The 18895-nt window shown below is 36.8% G+C and overlaps 1 protein-coding gene across 3 annotated transcripts in view; it reads right to left on the bottom strand.

The window, feature by feature from the left end:
- Positions 1-1095: 1095 nt before the first annotated feature.
- SMAD9 (SMAD family member 9) overlaps positions 1096-18895 on the bottom strand; it is a 35346-nt gene continuing 17546 nt past the window's right edge. Inside the window, exons 2-7 of one of the 3 annotated variants that reach the window (XM_083361895.1) lie at positions 14084-14661; positions 10576-10830; positions 9138-9275; positions 5765-5986; positions 3616-3872; positions 1096-2188 (exon numbers count right to left, since the gene is read on the bottom strand). In XM_083361895.1, coding sequence (XP_083218021.1) covers positions 2045-2188; positions 3616-3872; positions 5765-5986; positions 9138-9275; positions 10576-10830; positions 14084-14495 — 1428 coding nt within the window. In that variant the 5' untranslated portion in view covers positions 14496-14661 and the 3' untranslated portion in view covers positions 1096-2044. Of the gene's footprint in view, positions 2189-3615; positions 3873-5764; positions 5987-9137; positions 9276-10575; positions 10831-14083; positions 15263-18895 lie in introns of those variants that run through there. The other 2 variants (XM_083361896.1, XM_083361894.1) reach the window with 2 other exon arrangements.

An 18895-nucleotide genomic window follows, 5' to 3' on the forward strand; every position in this document is an offset into this window, starting at 1 on the left:
GCTACGAAGTTTTCTTTTGATACAATTATATTTAAAACATTTTAACAATGCAATTGAAGAATAAAATTTCCAATAGTACAATTACTCTTTATCAATTTTCTAAAACTTATCTGTGTCAAATCTTTCATTCTCAAGAGACACCTTGTAGAAATCCATACATGCAGGAAACCTACATCCCACTCATTCTTTAAGGTGTTTTGAATGTACAATTTGATGTCATTAACCCATTTTGCTCCATAAATTAATTGCTTCTAGATTAACAATGGAGGGGGAGGCATCTATCTGTCAAAGGATCGAATTAGGACTGAGATACCCCCAAACAAGAACAATTTAAAGAAATAACTTGGTAATAGAACATTCAAGGGCAAACTGATGCTGATTAGCAGAATTGTGTACAGATGTGTACTTAGACTTAAATACTTAAGTACTATCAGCTGATTTTTCTTTTCTGGCAAATGCACTTTTAGGTTTGTTATTAAATTTGATCCATTTTGCAGCAAGTTAATACTTTTGGGCTATTCCAGTGTATTTTTTATCATTCAATATTATGTACAAAGTGACTGATCAAATAAGTAATGTATAAAGTGAAGCAAAGGCTAGCACATATTAACAATATATTAATTACGTTCCACTCAGGTTCATTGTTGATAACAATTGCCCTCATTTACTATGCTTATTAATAATTAAGATGTGTGGGAGGAAGAGTAGTAGTATTTTTACTGAAATGCTACAGCAGGGGTGTCAAACTCAATTTCATTGAGGGCCGCATCAGCATTGCGGTTGCCCTCAGGGGGCCGGGTGGGCGTGGCTAAAGTGCATATGGCCTACTGGGTGGGCGTGGCCAGCTCTACATCGTTCACATCAAGGGTGCCTATGGGGGCCTGGCAGGAGTGGGACAGATCTGAGGGTCTCTGGCAGAAGGAAGGTCTCTGGGCCAGGGCCGTGGGGGCCGTTCCCTCACTGTTTCCAGGATGGCTTCGCGGGCCGCATGAAACCACTTCGCGGGCCAGATCCGGCCCCCGGGCCTTCTGTTTGACATGTCTGTGTTACAGAATCTACTTTGTAAATGATGAATTTGAAGAGTCTGAGGGAAGCTTGGCAACACATGAATCTGCTGGGTTTTTTTGTTGTTTTTTTTTGTATTAAGAACATTGCAATTGTCATTGGTCAACTGTCCATTTCTACTATCAAGGCCCATGACATATGGCCAATTATTAATGTCTTGGGGTTAACACATTATATATTTCTTCCTTTCCACTGCAGGTGAAGCATGTGTGAAGGACTACAATGTCCTGCTAGCTAGGTAGAAATCATTCTAGGTATTACAAAGAATGGAATTCAAAGTATAGCAGCTTTATATTGCCTCTTCCCATCTTACCTCATCATCACTGAACAACAAATTTAATAACCTTGGAATCGGATAGGTAATGTTTTTTATATCACAAAGCAGGATGTCTCGTTCAGTCTCAACTTTCTTTTCAAACCAATGACAGAGAGGCCTGGTATTTAGAGAAGGTTCCATTTGCAGGCTTATAATTGTTACTCAGTTGTGCACAATGTAACCTTTGTAATCACAAACAATATTGAAATCCACATGCCAGGAACAAAATGGACAAACCACAGTCACGATATTCCAGAAGTTTCCAGAAGCATCTGCTTGATGTTATCAATAAACTGCCACTCTGAACAGAGGTACCACTTGCTGAAACCAGCATTATTATTTTCAGAATTTAACTTTGATATATATATATATTTTACAAAGTGCAAACAATACTGGTCTCATTCCTTACAAAAAAGATAGGCAGCAAGGCTATTTCTATGGCTTCATTAATAGGCAGAATACAATGATAAAGTACTGTACTTTTTGCAGCCTTTTAAACTAATAAAACATGTAATACAGCATGAAAAATACTAATAGTATGTTATATATATATATATATGTATATACAATCATATTTACAGCTATATACAGAAATTTAAGGGAGAATCCTACAAGCCAAGGCCAAAAGCAGTATTTGTCCCCTAGCGTGTGTGGAGATAATTTTTACGAAACAGAGGATATTGGGTTATGTGGAGAACCCATTTGTGTCAGCACCTTATCTAGCCATTGCAAAGGTCCATGAAGATGGATCTCAATCCAACAAGGAGTACTTGTAACATCCTGGCGATGGTATTCTGCTCCCCAGCCCTACAAAACAGACAAATAAATGGCAAAGATTCAAAGACATTGTTGTTTTATTCTTCATTTTACTCAAGACAAGACTGCTGTCTGCACAGAAAAAATTCTACTGCATTCTAACCATTCATCATTTTCTATATAAAGAATGGTTATGTATTCATGTGTTTGAACTTATGTCTTTGTGAGATGATTAACTAAATTGCCACTTAAAAGAATTTTACTCAAAGTTTCCTAAAAAAAACAACACTTGTGCTTGGAAGTAATGAGAAAAAAATGCAATTGTGGATACCTAATTTGTAAAAAGCATGATTTTAATTCTATTTACACAGTGTGTGAATAAATCAAATCCATATGAGAGAATATCATATATCATTGGCTATGTGGGAAAATGTACATGAGTACTTGAGATGACTGTTAGTGCTGTTTTGAAAGCAGATTACAATCTTATATTTTTGTCTAGATATTGTTTATAATGGAGTATTTTAACTTTTATCATCTATTTGTAAATGGGAAAATAAGGGATACATGTAATAAAAATATATGGACTTGGAACAAATCCCAGAATTAGTATTAGTTGAACAATTTATATTGCATCCTTTAGCAAATATGAGTTATGGATTAATATAGAATACATCTGTCAAACTCTTGGTTCATTAAATGGTTTTCCATCTCCCTCTGGTGGAGGCTTGATAATCATTTCAGATTGGTGTTGCATTCTTTTTCTACCCAGAGCCACCTAGTATTGCAATTTATATTATGCCATTTTTTGAAGATGTAATATTATTACTGAAAGTAAAGCCTCTATAATGTAATCTCTTAAAATGTTTGAACTTTGGTTATGTTTCAAAGTGAAACTTGAATCAAAAGAGAGTGAGTGACATTAATGATAACACAGAGACCCAATAAAAAATGTCCTTGTGGCATTTTAATCAGATATACCATCTTCTTCCAGAAATCAAATTCAGAATAATCCTAATTGAAGAGACTACACCTAGTGATAAAACTATGTCACAAATTACAAATAATTGTCATAATTTTTCACCAGTGGCGTAGCGTGGGGGGTGCAGGGGGGTCGGCCACACCGGGCGCAACATCTGAGGGGGCGCGCTCGCACTCGCAGCTCTCTGCCCCTGCCTGGCTCACTCACTCTCTCTCACTGCAGTGCTGGCTGTGCGAATCAGATCCGAGCCGCCGAGACTCGAGTGCTAAAATCCACGGGTTAGGGGGCGCAAATTACTTGCCTTGCCCCGGGTGCTGACAACCCACGCTACGCCACTGTTTTTCACTTACTTATGTAGTACTTCATGAAGATACACAATTTAGCATATCCCATCCATTCATCCATTCCAAGCTTTGTATCTTTTAAAATGTTCTTGTAACAAAGAGGCCTAGTAAACCATTTCAATTTCATAATCAAAACTAAAGAAAGTTCTTACTTTAACAAAGCTCATCCGGATGGTGCACATCTTGGTTAGCTCATACACCACCTCGAAGCCATGGTTAACTGACTGGGCAAGCAACTGAGCGAAGAGTTGGTTGTTGAAAATCTTCAAGCTGCATCCACTGGGGATTTTGCAGACAGTGGCTGGGTGGAAACCATGCTGATAGTTACAGTTGCGGCTCTGTACAAAAATGCTGCTGTCGCTCACACACTCTGCATATACCTCTCCCCCAACGTAATACAGGTGAACACCTTTAAGAGAAAAGAGGTAGCCAAGTCTAATCTTCAACATAGATTAAAGCAAGATTTGTAACTCTTTTTAAAAATCCCTATGTTGTTTTTATGTGATATACTAACAGTATGGCATTATTATGTGATGGATAGAACATGAATAAACTGGCAGGATAAGCAATCTTAAAACGGAATCCTAAAGAAAGTGCTTTAGCCGTATGAATTCCTTCTATGGATAGCAAAGCACTCCCAGTTGGCGTGCTTTTTACATGGAACCCATTTCTATCTATGCAACTCTATGCCAAATTTAGGCTTAATAAAAATTCTGGTTAGTTGAAACACTTGCTGACCAGACCACTTTCACTCTCTGTTCCCTTCCCCAAGTGTGACTATAATATTTTTCCTGTTCATACACCTCATCCTCTCTTCCATGAACAAAAATTAATTAGAAATCTGTTCTTAACACAACAGTAAATATTTCACTGATTTTTTTTTACAGTCCACAGTAAAGCTTCTTATCAAATTGTAAGCCATTCAGAGTGATCTTTCTAAAGAGTTACATCTTTTTTTTTACTGCAGTGGGGTCCAAACTTAGACACTGGCTAATATGTTAGATGCTATGTACAAAGTGAACAGGGCAGAGTGGTATCAGGATGAGGAATTTATTACATTATATTACATTAATTGTTAAATATAGCAAATGTGATAATTATATACCTATATGCTAATCTTCCTGTTTGGTTGCATTAAACATTACAATCAGGTAACAATTTTTGAAAGGGTTTTCTATATTGTAAGTAAAGCTTAAGGGTCCACTCTGGAAATTTGCTAATGATTCTGTCCATAACTTAAAACTTCTTTTATGCAATTCTGCAAAGGCTGGCAGCACCTGGTCATCCTTGGCTAATGCCTCATACTAAGCAGGATCAGACCTAGCTTGTTTTTGTAGAAGGCCACCAGCAAAGTTCCAGGCTGAAGACTAAATTGAGAAATAATAACAGCCCTATAAGAGACAAGTTTAATCCCCTCTATGGTATTACTATGAAATTTACTATATATAGATGTCCTTGGGGACACAGGGAGTCAAAGGAAAGAGAATACCAAATTACAGCTTATACACACCCATATGTTACATGTAAATTACCCTGTCTTATGTTTAAATACAACAAAATTATATTTTCTTTGTTCTAATTAGACATTTTTTCTGAGCCCCCTGTTTTTCTAATTTCTGCATTTCATGTGGAATGTAGACAAGAAAGCATTAATTTATTTTTCTGTAAACATTTTCAACACTTAACTTCAAGCTTTAACTATGTTTACTTTCTTTTATACTTATACTATATATTTATACTTCGTTTTTTATTGTTGTCATAAATACAGTCAGGGCATTCATTAATATAGTGAATTAATTAGTAAATTAAAATAATAATACAGGTAGTCCTTGACTTACAACTTTTCATTTAGTGATTGATCAAAGTTACAGCAGCATTGAAAAAAAGTGACTTATGAACAGTTTCACACTTACAACTGTTGTAGCATCCTCGTAGTCACATGATCAAAATTCAGACGCTTGGCAACTGGCTCATTTATGACGGTTGCAGTGTCCCAGACTCATGTGATCCCCTTTTGTGATCTTCTGACGAGCAAAGTCAATGGGGAAGTCAGATTCACTTAACCACTATGTCACTAATTTAACAATTGCAGTGATTCACGATTCAAGGTCGTAACATGGGGCAAAACTCACTTAACAACTGTCTCGCTTAGCAACAGGAAGTTTGGACTCCATTGTGGTTGTAAGTCAAGGACTACTAGCAATATACATTTTAGAAACACAGTTTTGAACTCGACAGTTTTCCGAACCCAAGTGCTTCCAAGCAATGTTTCTTATTATTGCAGAAGGAATGTGCTGTTACCTTTTCCTATGTGCCTTCTGGTGTTTTCTATAGTAGAGTTCCTGTTAACGTTGGACAGCAATCCAAGGCAAAATCTGTTCTTATTGTTTGAAGGATCTGTAAAGCCATCTATTAGTATACTTCGAGAAGAGGCCTGAAAAGTCTCTCCAACTCTGTTATTAAGTTCATAGTATGCAACTGAACACCAATGCTGTGGTTCCTCATAGCAAACAGGTCGGAAGTCTGGAAGAAGATTTCACAGATTAAAGACGATGCAACAGAAATGTAGAAAGAAGCACAATAACCATGAAACTGATCATATATCCAAACTTCAAATGTACTCTCCATGTATAATGACACAGCAGGCACCGACAGAACAGAAAAGAGATATAAAGATGATGATAAACAGTGCAATGCAAATGTTAAGCCATTGTGGTATTTCCAGGGCTTTTTTTCTCATAGAACGCTCAGAACGGAGTTCCGGCACCTTTTTTGGATGGAACCTTGTAGGGTAGGCAAGGTGGTTTGTATGACATGTGTGAGTTCCAGCACCTTTTTCTTTTACAAAAAAGCACTGGGTATTTCCAAAAAAAAAAGAAGAAAGGATGTGAATTTCATCATAGTAATCATTAGGAAAAGGACTAAATATACATTTTAATTTAATGATATCCATATTTAAATAGTGTGACTAAACCAGTGATGGTGAATCTATGACACGTTTTAATGATGACACACCATGATGTTTTGGGCGACGCATCAGCATTCACCAACACCTGACAACAGTTATTCTCCCTGTCTGAGTTGCCAAAGAAACTGAACAAAAATAAATACAATGAAATGAAATGAAATGAAATGAAATGAACTGTGCAACCCGGCACCACTCAAACCTTAAAATGTATTCTCACCATCCATACCAGGACGTTATGTTATCTTCATATTTGTGACTGAAGGTGACATGAAAGAGACAGCAACTTGCAAAATATGATAGGAATATGGCAGTTGTACAGTTCAGTTGTCTTCCAACCATGGCACAGGGTAGTTGTTTGCACAGCAAAGCTCATTTTCAAGGAACAAATGCAGAAGACAAGTATGATTACAGTCTCCAAAATGGGTACACTATCAGTGATTGAGTGAAATCAGCTTTTGCATTTGTGTGCACAAGTGCATTTACTTATAAATAAGTATGTACAGAATTGTTCCTCTTTCGTTTGATGTGTGAGTATGACATATGCAAGCAGTCAGGTTAGGCATTTATGAATTTTTGGCATAAAGTTCACCAACACTGGACTACTTTATACTCTGTATACTGTCTATTACATTTTAGATGCTGTTCTCATCTAAAAAGACATTACTGAGCTTGGAAAAGTGAAGGAAAGAATGAAACTATTGTGCCCTTGCATATTTATTCTTCAAGGAATGATGATAACTTTTAAGTTTTTAAGTTCAAAGGTAAGGCAAGCAAGGGCAAAATATGACTAAGTTATATAAGATTATAGATGGTGTGGAAAATGTGGATAGTTTTTCATCCTTTTACAATATTAGAAAATCTGGGTCATATATTGACATAAAATGCTGGGATATTCAGGAATGAATGACAGATGTGTTTCTTTGTACAAGGCATAAACTATGGAATGTGTTGCTATCAAATGAAATAGCACTCTGGCACGCACAAATCTGGGTAATATTCAAGGGCAGAAAAAGTAGATAGGTTTAAAAAGTGACTAAACAAATCCATGGAGAAGATAGCTACATACTGGCTGCAGAACCAATGATGATGATTCTTCACTTGATTCAACAGAGTTCTTTATACCTTTTTCAGGAGACCTTTCTTTAACACTGTCCTTGTCAATCTTGGCAAGTAGACTTCAACTCCCAGAAATCTCCAGCAAGCCATCCATGGAGGTTGAGTTTGAGAAAGGTGGAGAAACACTGCTCTAGCAACTTATTTTCTCTGTTTTCATATTAAGTATGTATCCTAATTACTGTGTACCACATAGAAACTGCTTTAAAATGTTACCAGTTACTAGTGTCTAGTAGAGTACACCAGACAAAAGTAATAAATTTTAAATTTTAATATATAGACTTTTTTAAATTTGCATTTTCAAAATCTATATACAAGCCAAATTAAAATTATACTACTGTACACAATACTTGCAGTATTGTGAATTGTGATAAAGCTCAATAAGATGTGTAAAAGAAAAATAGATGGGGGAAATATTTGTGAAAGGTTATATAATATACAGTAGTGGCCAGAATTATGGAAACCTTTGGGGAAAAGTGTACAGTAGAAATGCCACCTTTCGTTAAGTTTCCACCAATTTTTCTTCTAATTTCTTTATAACTGTAGCCTTGTTCACTTAATAATACTATTTTACATCGCTTTCTGGGCAACCAGTCAACTCTTTGCACCATTACTTTAATTTTATTATGTTCTACAAGCTCACTAAATGAAAGAACACAAAAAAACCCCAACCAACTGGATAGCGATCACATAACACTCTGACAAATGTCCTCCTCTCAGCTTCAATACATGACATCAATAACTGAATCCTACTGTGATCTGATTGGCTGATTGCCAAAATAAGATGACACCTGATTGGCTCTCTAAACACTCATGCTCATTGGCTACAATCAGATGAAGAAAAACTATCCTGATATCAACCTAAGCAAGTTGTGCTTCCTTTTTCTGGTTATTTGGCTATAACTTTTTATAGAATACAGTACAGATACTTGAACAAATTTTGTTGCATTACATTCTTGATTAAATTATCTTTCCATTGATATATATTTTTATGGTACTACTCCCAAAAAGTGGTGTTATCAGCCATCAAACCTCAAAAATACACTTCCCCCAAAAGGTTTCCACAATTTTGGCCACTACTGTATATGTATATAATCTGCATATTAGGAGAATGCATGAAAGTAGATATAAACCGGGGGGGGGGGGAATGTTTTTAAACAATTACAAAAAATGCAGAAATAGAGCAGAACAATCATAAGTTGGAAAAAATGGAAAACTATGCAAAACAAATTATTAACTCTGTAAGGAATCAAGAGTAAACCTGCTCCAACTACTTAGAACAAAAATGGATTAAAGAGGGATAAAAGTTGCATAAATAAAATAAAATAAACCCCATGTATCACTAGTATTTACTTTCTTGAATTGCTCTTTCTCATGACAATTTTTCCCCCTCAGAGGAAAATCATTCAAATCTTCAACAATACCATCAATATTCAAATCAAATCAATAGAAGACCATTCTGGTCTGAGTCTAGCAAGAGGAAGTATTTGGTTAAAGATCTCTCTGGATGGAGATTGAATGGTTCATGGGCTAACAATCAGGTCTGGGCCAAGTCCTTCCCTCTATGGAAAAAAAATACAAGTCTTTACATACTTTCAGGTTCTCCATCAGTAGATTTACCTCCATTGGGCAATGACAGCACTAATGGACTGTCTATAACTGCATGTACAGGACATCCATTGTGGTTTCGTGGTGTTTCTCTGGCATTATAAGGTGGAGGAGGTGTATCAGCTAAGAAAAAGAAAACAATGCTGGGCTTGATATTTCATAGCCTGCCTATATAAATACAAAGAAAAGGCTTCAGAGACTGAAGCATAAATATTTACTAACACATTGTATTATATTAGATTGGATGCTTACACATGATTTCATTTTATACACAAATAAACCACAAAGAATCCAGATTCTCTGTTACAACTTCACACACACAACACAAACACTCTCCTGTGAAATAGATTGGGCTGAGTAAGTCACTCAAACAGGGAGCTTCTGTGGCTAAAATAACTAAGTTTCCTTGGCTCCTAGTTTAACATCTTTACTACCCTATGCTGGGTCTCTTTAGTAATTTTTGGTAGAATTATCTTTTATTACTACCAATTTTCATATCTTTTTTTGTTGCTTTTATAATGTTAAGGTTAAGGTAAAGTTTCCCCCGCAGATGCGTGCTAGTCGTTTCCGACTCCAGGGGCCGGTGCTCATCTCCGTTTCAAAGCCGAAGAGCCAGCGCTTGTTTGAGGATGTCTCCGTGGTCATGTGGCCGGCATGACTAGACGCCAAAGGCACACAGAACGCTGTTACCTTCCCACTGTAGTGGTCCCTATTTTTCTACTTGCATTTTTACGTGCTTTCAAACTGCTAGGTTGGCAGAAGCTGGGATAAGTAACAGGTGCTCACTCTGCTACGCGGCACTCGGGATTCGACCCGTCAAACTGCCGACCTTCTGATCGACAAGCTCAGCATCCTAACCCACTGAGCCACCGCGTCCCTTTTATAATGTTAATATGCTGCAAACTCTACAGTCTTTAGAGCTAGTTGAGCTATAAAAACTGTGGAATAAATAAAACAAATAAATATGCCACTCTTGAACTCAAATTCTCAGAGTAATACAACTGTTATTACCAAAATTGCTTGAACCTGTAACAACGAGGTAGCATTGAAAGCTGGGTATTTTGTTTTTGTTTGTTTGTTTGTTTGCAAAACTCTTAGAGTGGCGTGATGGCCTAGTGGTGAAGATGCTTGCCTCCCATCCAGAAAGTTGAGAGTTCAATCCTAGGTAGCAGCCAATGTTTCTCTCCCAGAGCGCAAAGAGAAAATGATCTGCTGCCAACTCCACCTAGGCATTAGGAAGGGCATCCAGCCAGTAAACATTTAGCTCCATTCAGTCACTCTGACTCTACCCTGAATTAAGGGATTACAGGTTTGTACAAAGAAGAAAGAAAGGGAAAAACGATGCAAAACTCTGGTTCCTAAAAAGAAGTTACTGTAGACTGAATATCACTCAACTAGTTTTCAGGAATAGTATTTTGCATACCTGTGAGCTCATAAGGACTTCCCGGTGCAGAAGAATTTCCTGGGGAGTCTGGGTAGCTCATACTGCTTGGTGACTGAGAGTACATATTGGGGGATGCTGGGAAAGAGGTGCAGGGAGGCTGCTGGAAAGAATCAGGGTAAGTTGCATTGTGAGGCATCAGTGGCTCACTGTGAAGAGATGTGTTCCGGAATTTGGCAAGGAGGCTAAGATGTGGGTTGAATTCACTATGTCTTGGAACCAACACTGGAGGTAACACTACAACAAAAGAACAGAACAGATGTTTTGAAAATAGAAACTCTTGCAAGTCTTCAGAAGTATCTCATTACTCATCTCCAGAATTTTCAAACAGACATTACAGAAATTGGAATATGGTGCTTTATCTCTAAACTATAGCCTTGCTAAAGTTACAAGCTATGTATTTTCCAAGATCTAGCACATTTGTCACATTATACAATATAATACATTTTAGGCTACTTCTGAGCTGCTTGATCACAAGCATGTAAACAGAAATAGTAGCTCATTTATTTGGAACCTCAAGTCTAGAGATTTGTGGCACTACTTTAAGGCTAAAAACTGCAGCAAGTACAAAACTCCATTGTTAAATTAGTTAAAAGACAACCCACCAACACGATTTTGAAGATATATGGCACCACCCCGCTATAAAGCAAAATTCAAGGTATTGGTAGTAAAGGTCTGATATTCTTTATGAGCCTGTCCAACAACTAAGATCTTGTGGAGAAGCTCTCCTTAGGGTGCCATAGGTAAGTATCATATGTAATACAATGGACCAAGAGAGGACCTTCTTTTTTCAAAGGAAACTAAAAATGGATTCCTTCCCTATTTCATTACAATTAGTCATGGGCTTTGTTAAGTTTTCAGACAGCTCAAGATGTATTCATTCACATAGGCTTGGTACTGCTATGACTGCTTCCTGATTATTATCCTTTATATTTTTAAATGGCTTCAGGTTTTAAATTTTTGCCAGTTTTGTAAGGTTTCATTTGAATTATTTATTTTTTAAATATATATTTGTATGGAAGCTGGATGTGTGTTGGCTTTAAATGAGCTGTGTTTCTGAGGTAACAATTTTGTAAGTATTATTTTTTTTAAAAAAAAAATCCCTCTATACGTTAGAAATTCTGCATATAGGAACTTTGAAAATGCATGTTTCCCACAACTCTGTTTATATTTTAAAACTGATTTTCAAATCCTTTTTCTTTTCTTATCTTCATGGCTCCAGGTTTCTCACAATCTCTGCTATCTTTATTACATTTCACCCCTCTTTGGGGCAGGTAATCTAAAACGGTTGAAATTGTCTAGCTTGCCACTGCTCATCATCACAGATTGATGGTTTCCTTAAGAATCTAATCTCTGAAGGGAGAATGTTCCACAGAGTAGGGGCTGCTGCAGAAAAAGCTTCCTTCTGGTCTCTGTCAGCTGAGATTCTTTGGATGGCAGGATCTGCAGCATGCCCATTCTATTTGATCTGGTTCAATAAGTAGAAACTCTAGAAAAAACGCAATCTCTCAGATACTTTGGTCCCTAGTCAGGTAGGGCTTTATAGGTAACCATCAGCATCTTGAATTGCACCCAGAAACATACTTGTAACCAATGCAGCTCATGCAGGAATGGTGCTACATGTACCATATATCTGGCACTACTATTACCCATATGGCTGCATTCTATACCAGTTCAAATTTCTGTACATGTAGAGCATGTACAGTACTCTTAATATGGAGATTATAAGGACATGAGCTACCATGAGCAGGGTTTCCTGGTCCATATATGGACCAGCAGGAGCCGTGAGTCCAAGAGGACCACCAGATTGCACTCCACGTCTATTTGAGGCCAGAACCATAGATGGAAGATCTTTGTCTCCAGAGGGTCCAAATACCCACAGCCACTCTGTCTTACACGTTGGAGTCCATTTCACCTCATTCAGTTCCCAAGAGCCCCCAGACACTGGTATACGGCATCACTCAAGGGGCCTGGAGTAGAAATATAGAGCTGGATGTTATCACGTACTGATGGTATCTCACCCCAAACTGACGGATCACTTCATTCAATGGCCTCAGCTTAATTAGAAGGGGAGAGAGAACAGAGTCCTGAGGCACCCCAAAGATGTCTTTGCCTAATACATGGAAAAACATGTAAATGTAATATAATAAACCTATTGTGTAATTTGGATGTTGCAAAGGATTTATGGCATGACTGAAAATAGATACCGGTAGAGTTCATTTATTTTGGAATGCAATGCAGCTAAAAGGTTTTGGAATTTGTCACCAAAACAATAGTAACATGTTTTAGATCAACGGATCATGGGGTTTGTTTGTTGTTAGGAGAACTGAGAAATAAGATACAAGAGATAATCCCACAGTGTTCAACGAGACTTTATGTAATTTTTCTGGTTTGGGTAGCTAGCAAGACAATCTGTCACCACACAGAGAGTCAACTGTTCTCCTTCCTCCTCCTCTAGTGGGATTGCAGTAAAACTGTATAATAGATTCCTTCCTTTTCCTGTGTATTTTCTCTCTGTATTTTATAAGATACACATTTGACAGGCAGTGATATCATGTGATTAAGATGTTCTTCACAAGGTAAAGACTTAAAGGAATCCGCAGAGACTTGTCCAGGCTGTCACCTGAAACCAAGAATGACTTGAAGTCACACACAGACACAAAAGCCAAGTACCAAACAGTGCTCTGCCACTATTTTTATCTAATACAGAGTTCTTTCTTAGTGATTTTCAATGAACATGTATGCAACAATATATTTCCTGTATAAATAACATTTAGTGTAGTCCTAAGTAAGAAGAATTTTACAATTTCAGCACCTTGGACAAGAACAAGAGATAGAGAAAGTTACATGCCAGGTAAGCATAATTAAAATATTTTCAAAAAAAGCAAATGAAAAGCATCTGGTTTGATATTTCACCTGTAGTCCAGAGTGTAGTATTATAATGGCTTTTAAAAAGAACACAAAGTTTTGTTTTGCAACTGGTACACAAATTATTAACAATAGGCCAATTTACATAACTAAACCACCAGGTTAAATATGATGGTAGAATTTATCTAGGCGAAGATGCATTTCTTGAACAAATTCTTATATTTGTACCATTAAAAATCAACTGCAATTTTTTTTAAAAAATACTTTTTAAAACTACCTGATTAAATGTAAAGAATCCATTGTCTAAGAGCCACTAATGCTATTATTAATATATTCACTTATTACTATTATTGCTATGCTATTTTCAGGCATTCCATCCAATAAATTAATAAGCATAGCATTAGAATTCTCCTTATGTTTTCTTCTCAGGATCTTGATCCTCCCAAAGTAATCCTAACTAAATGTTTGCATCTGAACTCTTTGACCTACTTTGATCTGGCTACTTTTTCCAATCACAGCTTGTACGCAGCTTCCCTTTTTTGCAGGCAGAATAATTATGAAAGATGAAATAGGCAATCAATGCAGTGCTACCCTTCATTAAACATTTAGACAATTGACTTACCTGGGGTTTCCACTCTTCGATAATGATAAGGATTAATGCAGACTTCTTTCTGCTTTGAGCCAAATGGGAATTCACAGCATTCCAGAGGTTTTAACTCATGATGAGACTGTAAATCAGGCCAGCGCCACACTCTGCAGTAAATGACATGTGGCAAACCTTTGCGATGAGATACTTGCAGCCTTCCATCCAAAGAGCGTGGGATTGTCACACACTTACTGGGCTGCCCAGGACAGCTAAGTGCCCTCTCCAGTTCCTCCATGGCACCTTTTTTTTTCTTCAGCTTCTTTACCAAGGAGTCCACAGCTTTTTCTGCCCACTTTTCCTCTTCATCTCCTTGCTTCCAGCCCAATAGCCTCTTTACAGCTGGGCTGGTGAAGGAGAACAGAGAACTTATAGGGGTGCTGGAGTGCATAAGAATCCGAGATTACTGGTATAATTTCAATTATTCAATTTATTTTTCTTTAATGAAGAATCTCACCACTAGAAATGATACTCCTTCAAAATCAGTCTTTTCTCCACATACTCTGGCTTTTGCTGGATATATATTTAATCCCAGTATCTTCAAGTAGAGAACAATTCTACAACAGAAGGGAATTATTATCATATTTCTGTTTGCTTTCTCTTCTGACAGTTTGTCACATCACTTTCTAAGCAATATCACAGATTGTCAAAAATCAAGAGTATTATTACTATTGCTATATAAGATTGCATACGTGTCCATTATATAAATTCCAAAAAATATAAATCTGCATCTTTTCACAACATATGTTTTTTAAAAGTTGGGAAATATTTATCAATCAAGTTGAACAATTCCTTTTTTCCAGAGGTATTTCTTACCTGGGAAATAATAGGGGGGAAAAAACCTAACAGAACTTTCTGTAAATACCATTTTCTTTTGCAGCAGTCACCATTTTTCACTCCTTACATACGTGGATGCATAATCTTTTCCAGAATGCCAGCACAATGTGACTAACAGCGAAACAAAAATAGGCTATTGGAGTCCACTGGAATGGATATCTACACTGTCAAATAATAAATAAAAAAAATCAAAACACAAAGAAAAAAGCAGGAAGAAAGAAATAACTGAGATCATCTATAGTTCAGCCAAAATAAAACCCCACACGCATATCAGAGTGATGTTATGGGGTAGATCTTGCATGGTTGGGGCAAATTGCTCCCTTTCTTAGAAAAAAGATGCCCAATGTTGCTATTGCTTCATTTGCATAGCATGTATATTTCTGGATGCTCTCTGTAGCTCCCAGAACAGTATATATATATATGTCATACAACCTGCCTTGCCTACCTTAAAAGGTTCCATCCAAAAAAGGTGCTGGAACTCCGTTCTGAGCGTTCTATGAGAAAAAAAGCCCTCTCACTCTCTCTCTGTCTCTGTGTGTGTGTGTGTGTATGTATGTATGTATGTATGTATATGCCCTTCTCTAGTCTATGCATTGCTAACTTTGATCTGACATTCCTAGATACAAATCTATTTTTGGTTCTGAAATATACTGGAAAGGATAAATAGAGTCCCTTTCTTTGTCAGCTTTACAGTAGAGTTCCATAATCTAGAGCTTGGCAAATGATATAACCTGGAAATACTGAGAGTTTCAATTCCAACACATCCTGGAGGTACAAGGTTGAAAAGAGATACCTTAAAAGCTTATTAAAATAAGTTTGCCTCTTTAAGATTACTATGAACTGTTTTGGAAGGAAGTTGGCATCCCATAGTAATAAATAATAAATGAAAACAGGTGACGGTATGGCCAGAAAAAAAGTATGAATTGGGTAGTATCAATTTTTTAAGTAACATAATGCAATTTGGTACTCTATCCTATATCCCTATGGATTTGGTGTTCTGTTTTGTAATGACTTGCATTTTTACGTGCTTTCGAACTGCTAGGTTGGCAGAAGCCGGGACGAGTAACAGGCGCTCACTCTGTTACGCGGCACTCGGGATTCGACCCGCCAAACTGCCGACCTTCTGATCGACAAGCTCAGTGTCCTAACCCACTGAGCCACCGTGTCCCTATAACATACATACATACACACACACATATACACTGTTTCAGGCTTTATGCAGAAACATAGGTTGTAACACTCCACAACGTGGAGTGACCTGATGTCCAAATAAAAGGAATAGATAAATTTGAGTTTAACTGAATCATCTTTCAAAACTATCAGAAATGTCAAAAAATAAAAAGTAGCAGCAACCATATTCTACACGGCAATGATTTCCTGCTTGAGCAGGGAGTTGGATTATCACTAAAAGACCTCCAAGGTCCCTTTCAACTCTGTTATTCTGTTATAGAGAATATTTGTATGAAGCAGTCAATTAGGAAAAAAAAAACATTATGGCAACCTGAATTCCTAAGGGTATAAAGGATCTAAACTTTGGGGGCCAAGTTTCAGGAATCTTATACCATCACTGGTGGTGCTAGTCACTCCAAATTAAGCCATCTGTTGTACTGGTTATGCTGTACTCATCCAGACTCAATCCCTTGCATGTGAAAACGAGCTGGGATAACCATTATAAATCATTATCATCATAAATCAATGAAGTTCCAGCCCATTCATCTAAACTTCCTAATTTGACACTTACCACAACCTTATCCATCTCATGCTATGTGTCCTTGTTTTTCTTCTTTTTTCTCTACAAGCATCATTTCTGGAATAGCTTTAAGAGCTTCTGCACTTCTCAGGAAATTTTGTTACTCTGGATGCTAAAACTGAAGTTTCATTGTGATGATAAACACAATGCTATAATTTATATAATACCACTATTCTAATAATATAATCATTTCATTCTTCCCCCTTCATTAAGAAAGTGGATCCAATTGCTAGGTAATTTTCTCCTTCGTTGGATAACTAAATTACATCAGGAATGAAGGCATTACACTATTAAACAAGACAGCAATTAGCCTCTATTACGAAGCTGGCTTTTACTGGTCAGGCTCCCATCTTTAGTACAATGTCTAGTTCTGGGCACAGAAAAAGAACACAATCAAGGAACAAGAAATTAAGACATATTAAGAGTTATGGAATGAGCTCGGTATGTTTAGCCTTAGGAAAATATGACTTTGTAAGGATATGATACATTCTTCAAGTAACTGAAAAGGACATTACAGCTATTTCCTATTATACAAGAATGCAGGATACGTAATAATGAATTTAAATTACAGGAAGACTGATTCCAATTGGGTGGTAAGAAAAATAAACCCTGTCTCATACTGTAATAAGTTTGATAGTGAGAGATGGTGGGGTCCCCTTTGCTGGGTGTGATTAAGCAGAAAGTAGACAGCGATCTGTGCAGAAGCTTTAATTTGGATTTCTGCACTGACTGGAGCTGACATCTCTCAATTCAATGATACCACTAGTTTGCTGTAATACTTGAGTTAGGGTAGTTCTAAACAATAAATAATCTACAGGTAGTCCTCGAATTACAACAGTTCATTTAGTGACCATTTGAAGTTACAATAGCCCCTAAGAACAGTGACTTATGGCTGTTTTCACACTTGAAACCATTGCAGCATCCCCATGGTCACATGATCAAAATTCAGACATTTGCCAACTCACTCATATTTATGATAGCTGGAGGGTCCCAAGATCACGTGCAACCTTCTGACAAGCAGTCAATGGGGAAACCAGATTAGCTTAACAAGTACGTAACAAGTATGTCACTAACTTAATAACTGCAGTGATTCACTTAACAACTGTGGCAATAAAGGCTGTAAAATGGGGCAAAATGCACTTAACAATGTCTTGCTTAGCAACAGAAATTTTGGGCTTAATTGTGGTCATAAATCGAGGACTTCCTGTATCAGTTAAGAAATTTACTTCTCTCTCCAGATCTGTAACTCTGGCATTCTCACGCACCCTTTCAAGCGTCACAATATTTGCATAAAGTACTTTTTAAAAAGTGTATTTTCTTACATCACCCCTTTGTGTTTTTTTATTCTTTATTTATAAAAAATATACTCTATATTGCTAACATCTCATTCACAGAAATGACATATTTAAAGAATGACTTTTTCCAGTATGACTATTAGGAGAAATATATCATACTGTATGTAAATCATCCACAGATAACAGGTCTATATACTGAGGGCATATTCATTTCTACCTTAAGTGTGCAGATGCAGATTCACCTTTGGGCTTTTATTCATTTATCTTATTCTACAATAAACCAGATGATTTTCAATTGCCACTTAATATTTGCAAATAAATTTTATTTTGGGTTGCATAACGCAAGAAAGAAACAGAAAAGAGAAAACTAAGAGACATTACTAAAAAAAACACCTTTGTTCTGCTTGGCTCAAAAGGGAAACTCTGCGTTCTCTGGATTGTGTCAAATCTGGTATCACAGCATATTGTTAAGCACATAAAAATATGCAGAAACATTCTCAGGACTCTGAGGAAAATGTTAATTAGAAAAATATTTTAACTAATACTAAATAAGTTTTTGTAAGCACAAATATTTTATTCTGAAACATGCATATATTTTTCGCAGGTTTTTTTGCAAGAGGCTTTACTGATGATCTTCATTGTGATTTTTCACAATGGTCATTGATAACAGACTGAGGTAGCTACTCCAGCAACAAAAAATGCACATCTTTATGCCACTGTGGAAAACAGAAGCCTGTCTTTTGCCAACTGATATTAAAAAAACACTCACAAAATAAGAGAGATAAAGCAGATGAGTGTTTCTGAGCTATCAAATGGTTTTGAAACTTCTTCCTCAATATTCTATAAATATTCACTTTTCTTCTGCCAGTCTGCTTATTTCCCTATGTGGAATTCAGTGTACATATCCTC

Source organism: Vipera ursinii, assembly GCF_947247035.1.
Source record: "Vipera ursinii genome assembly, chromosome: 4".
Lineage (NCBI taxonomy): Eukaryota > Metazoa > Chordata > Lepidosauria > Squamata > Viperidae > Vipera > Vipera ursinii.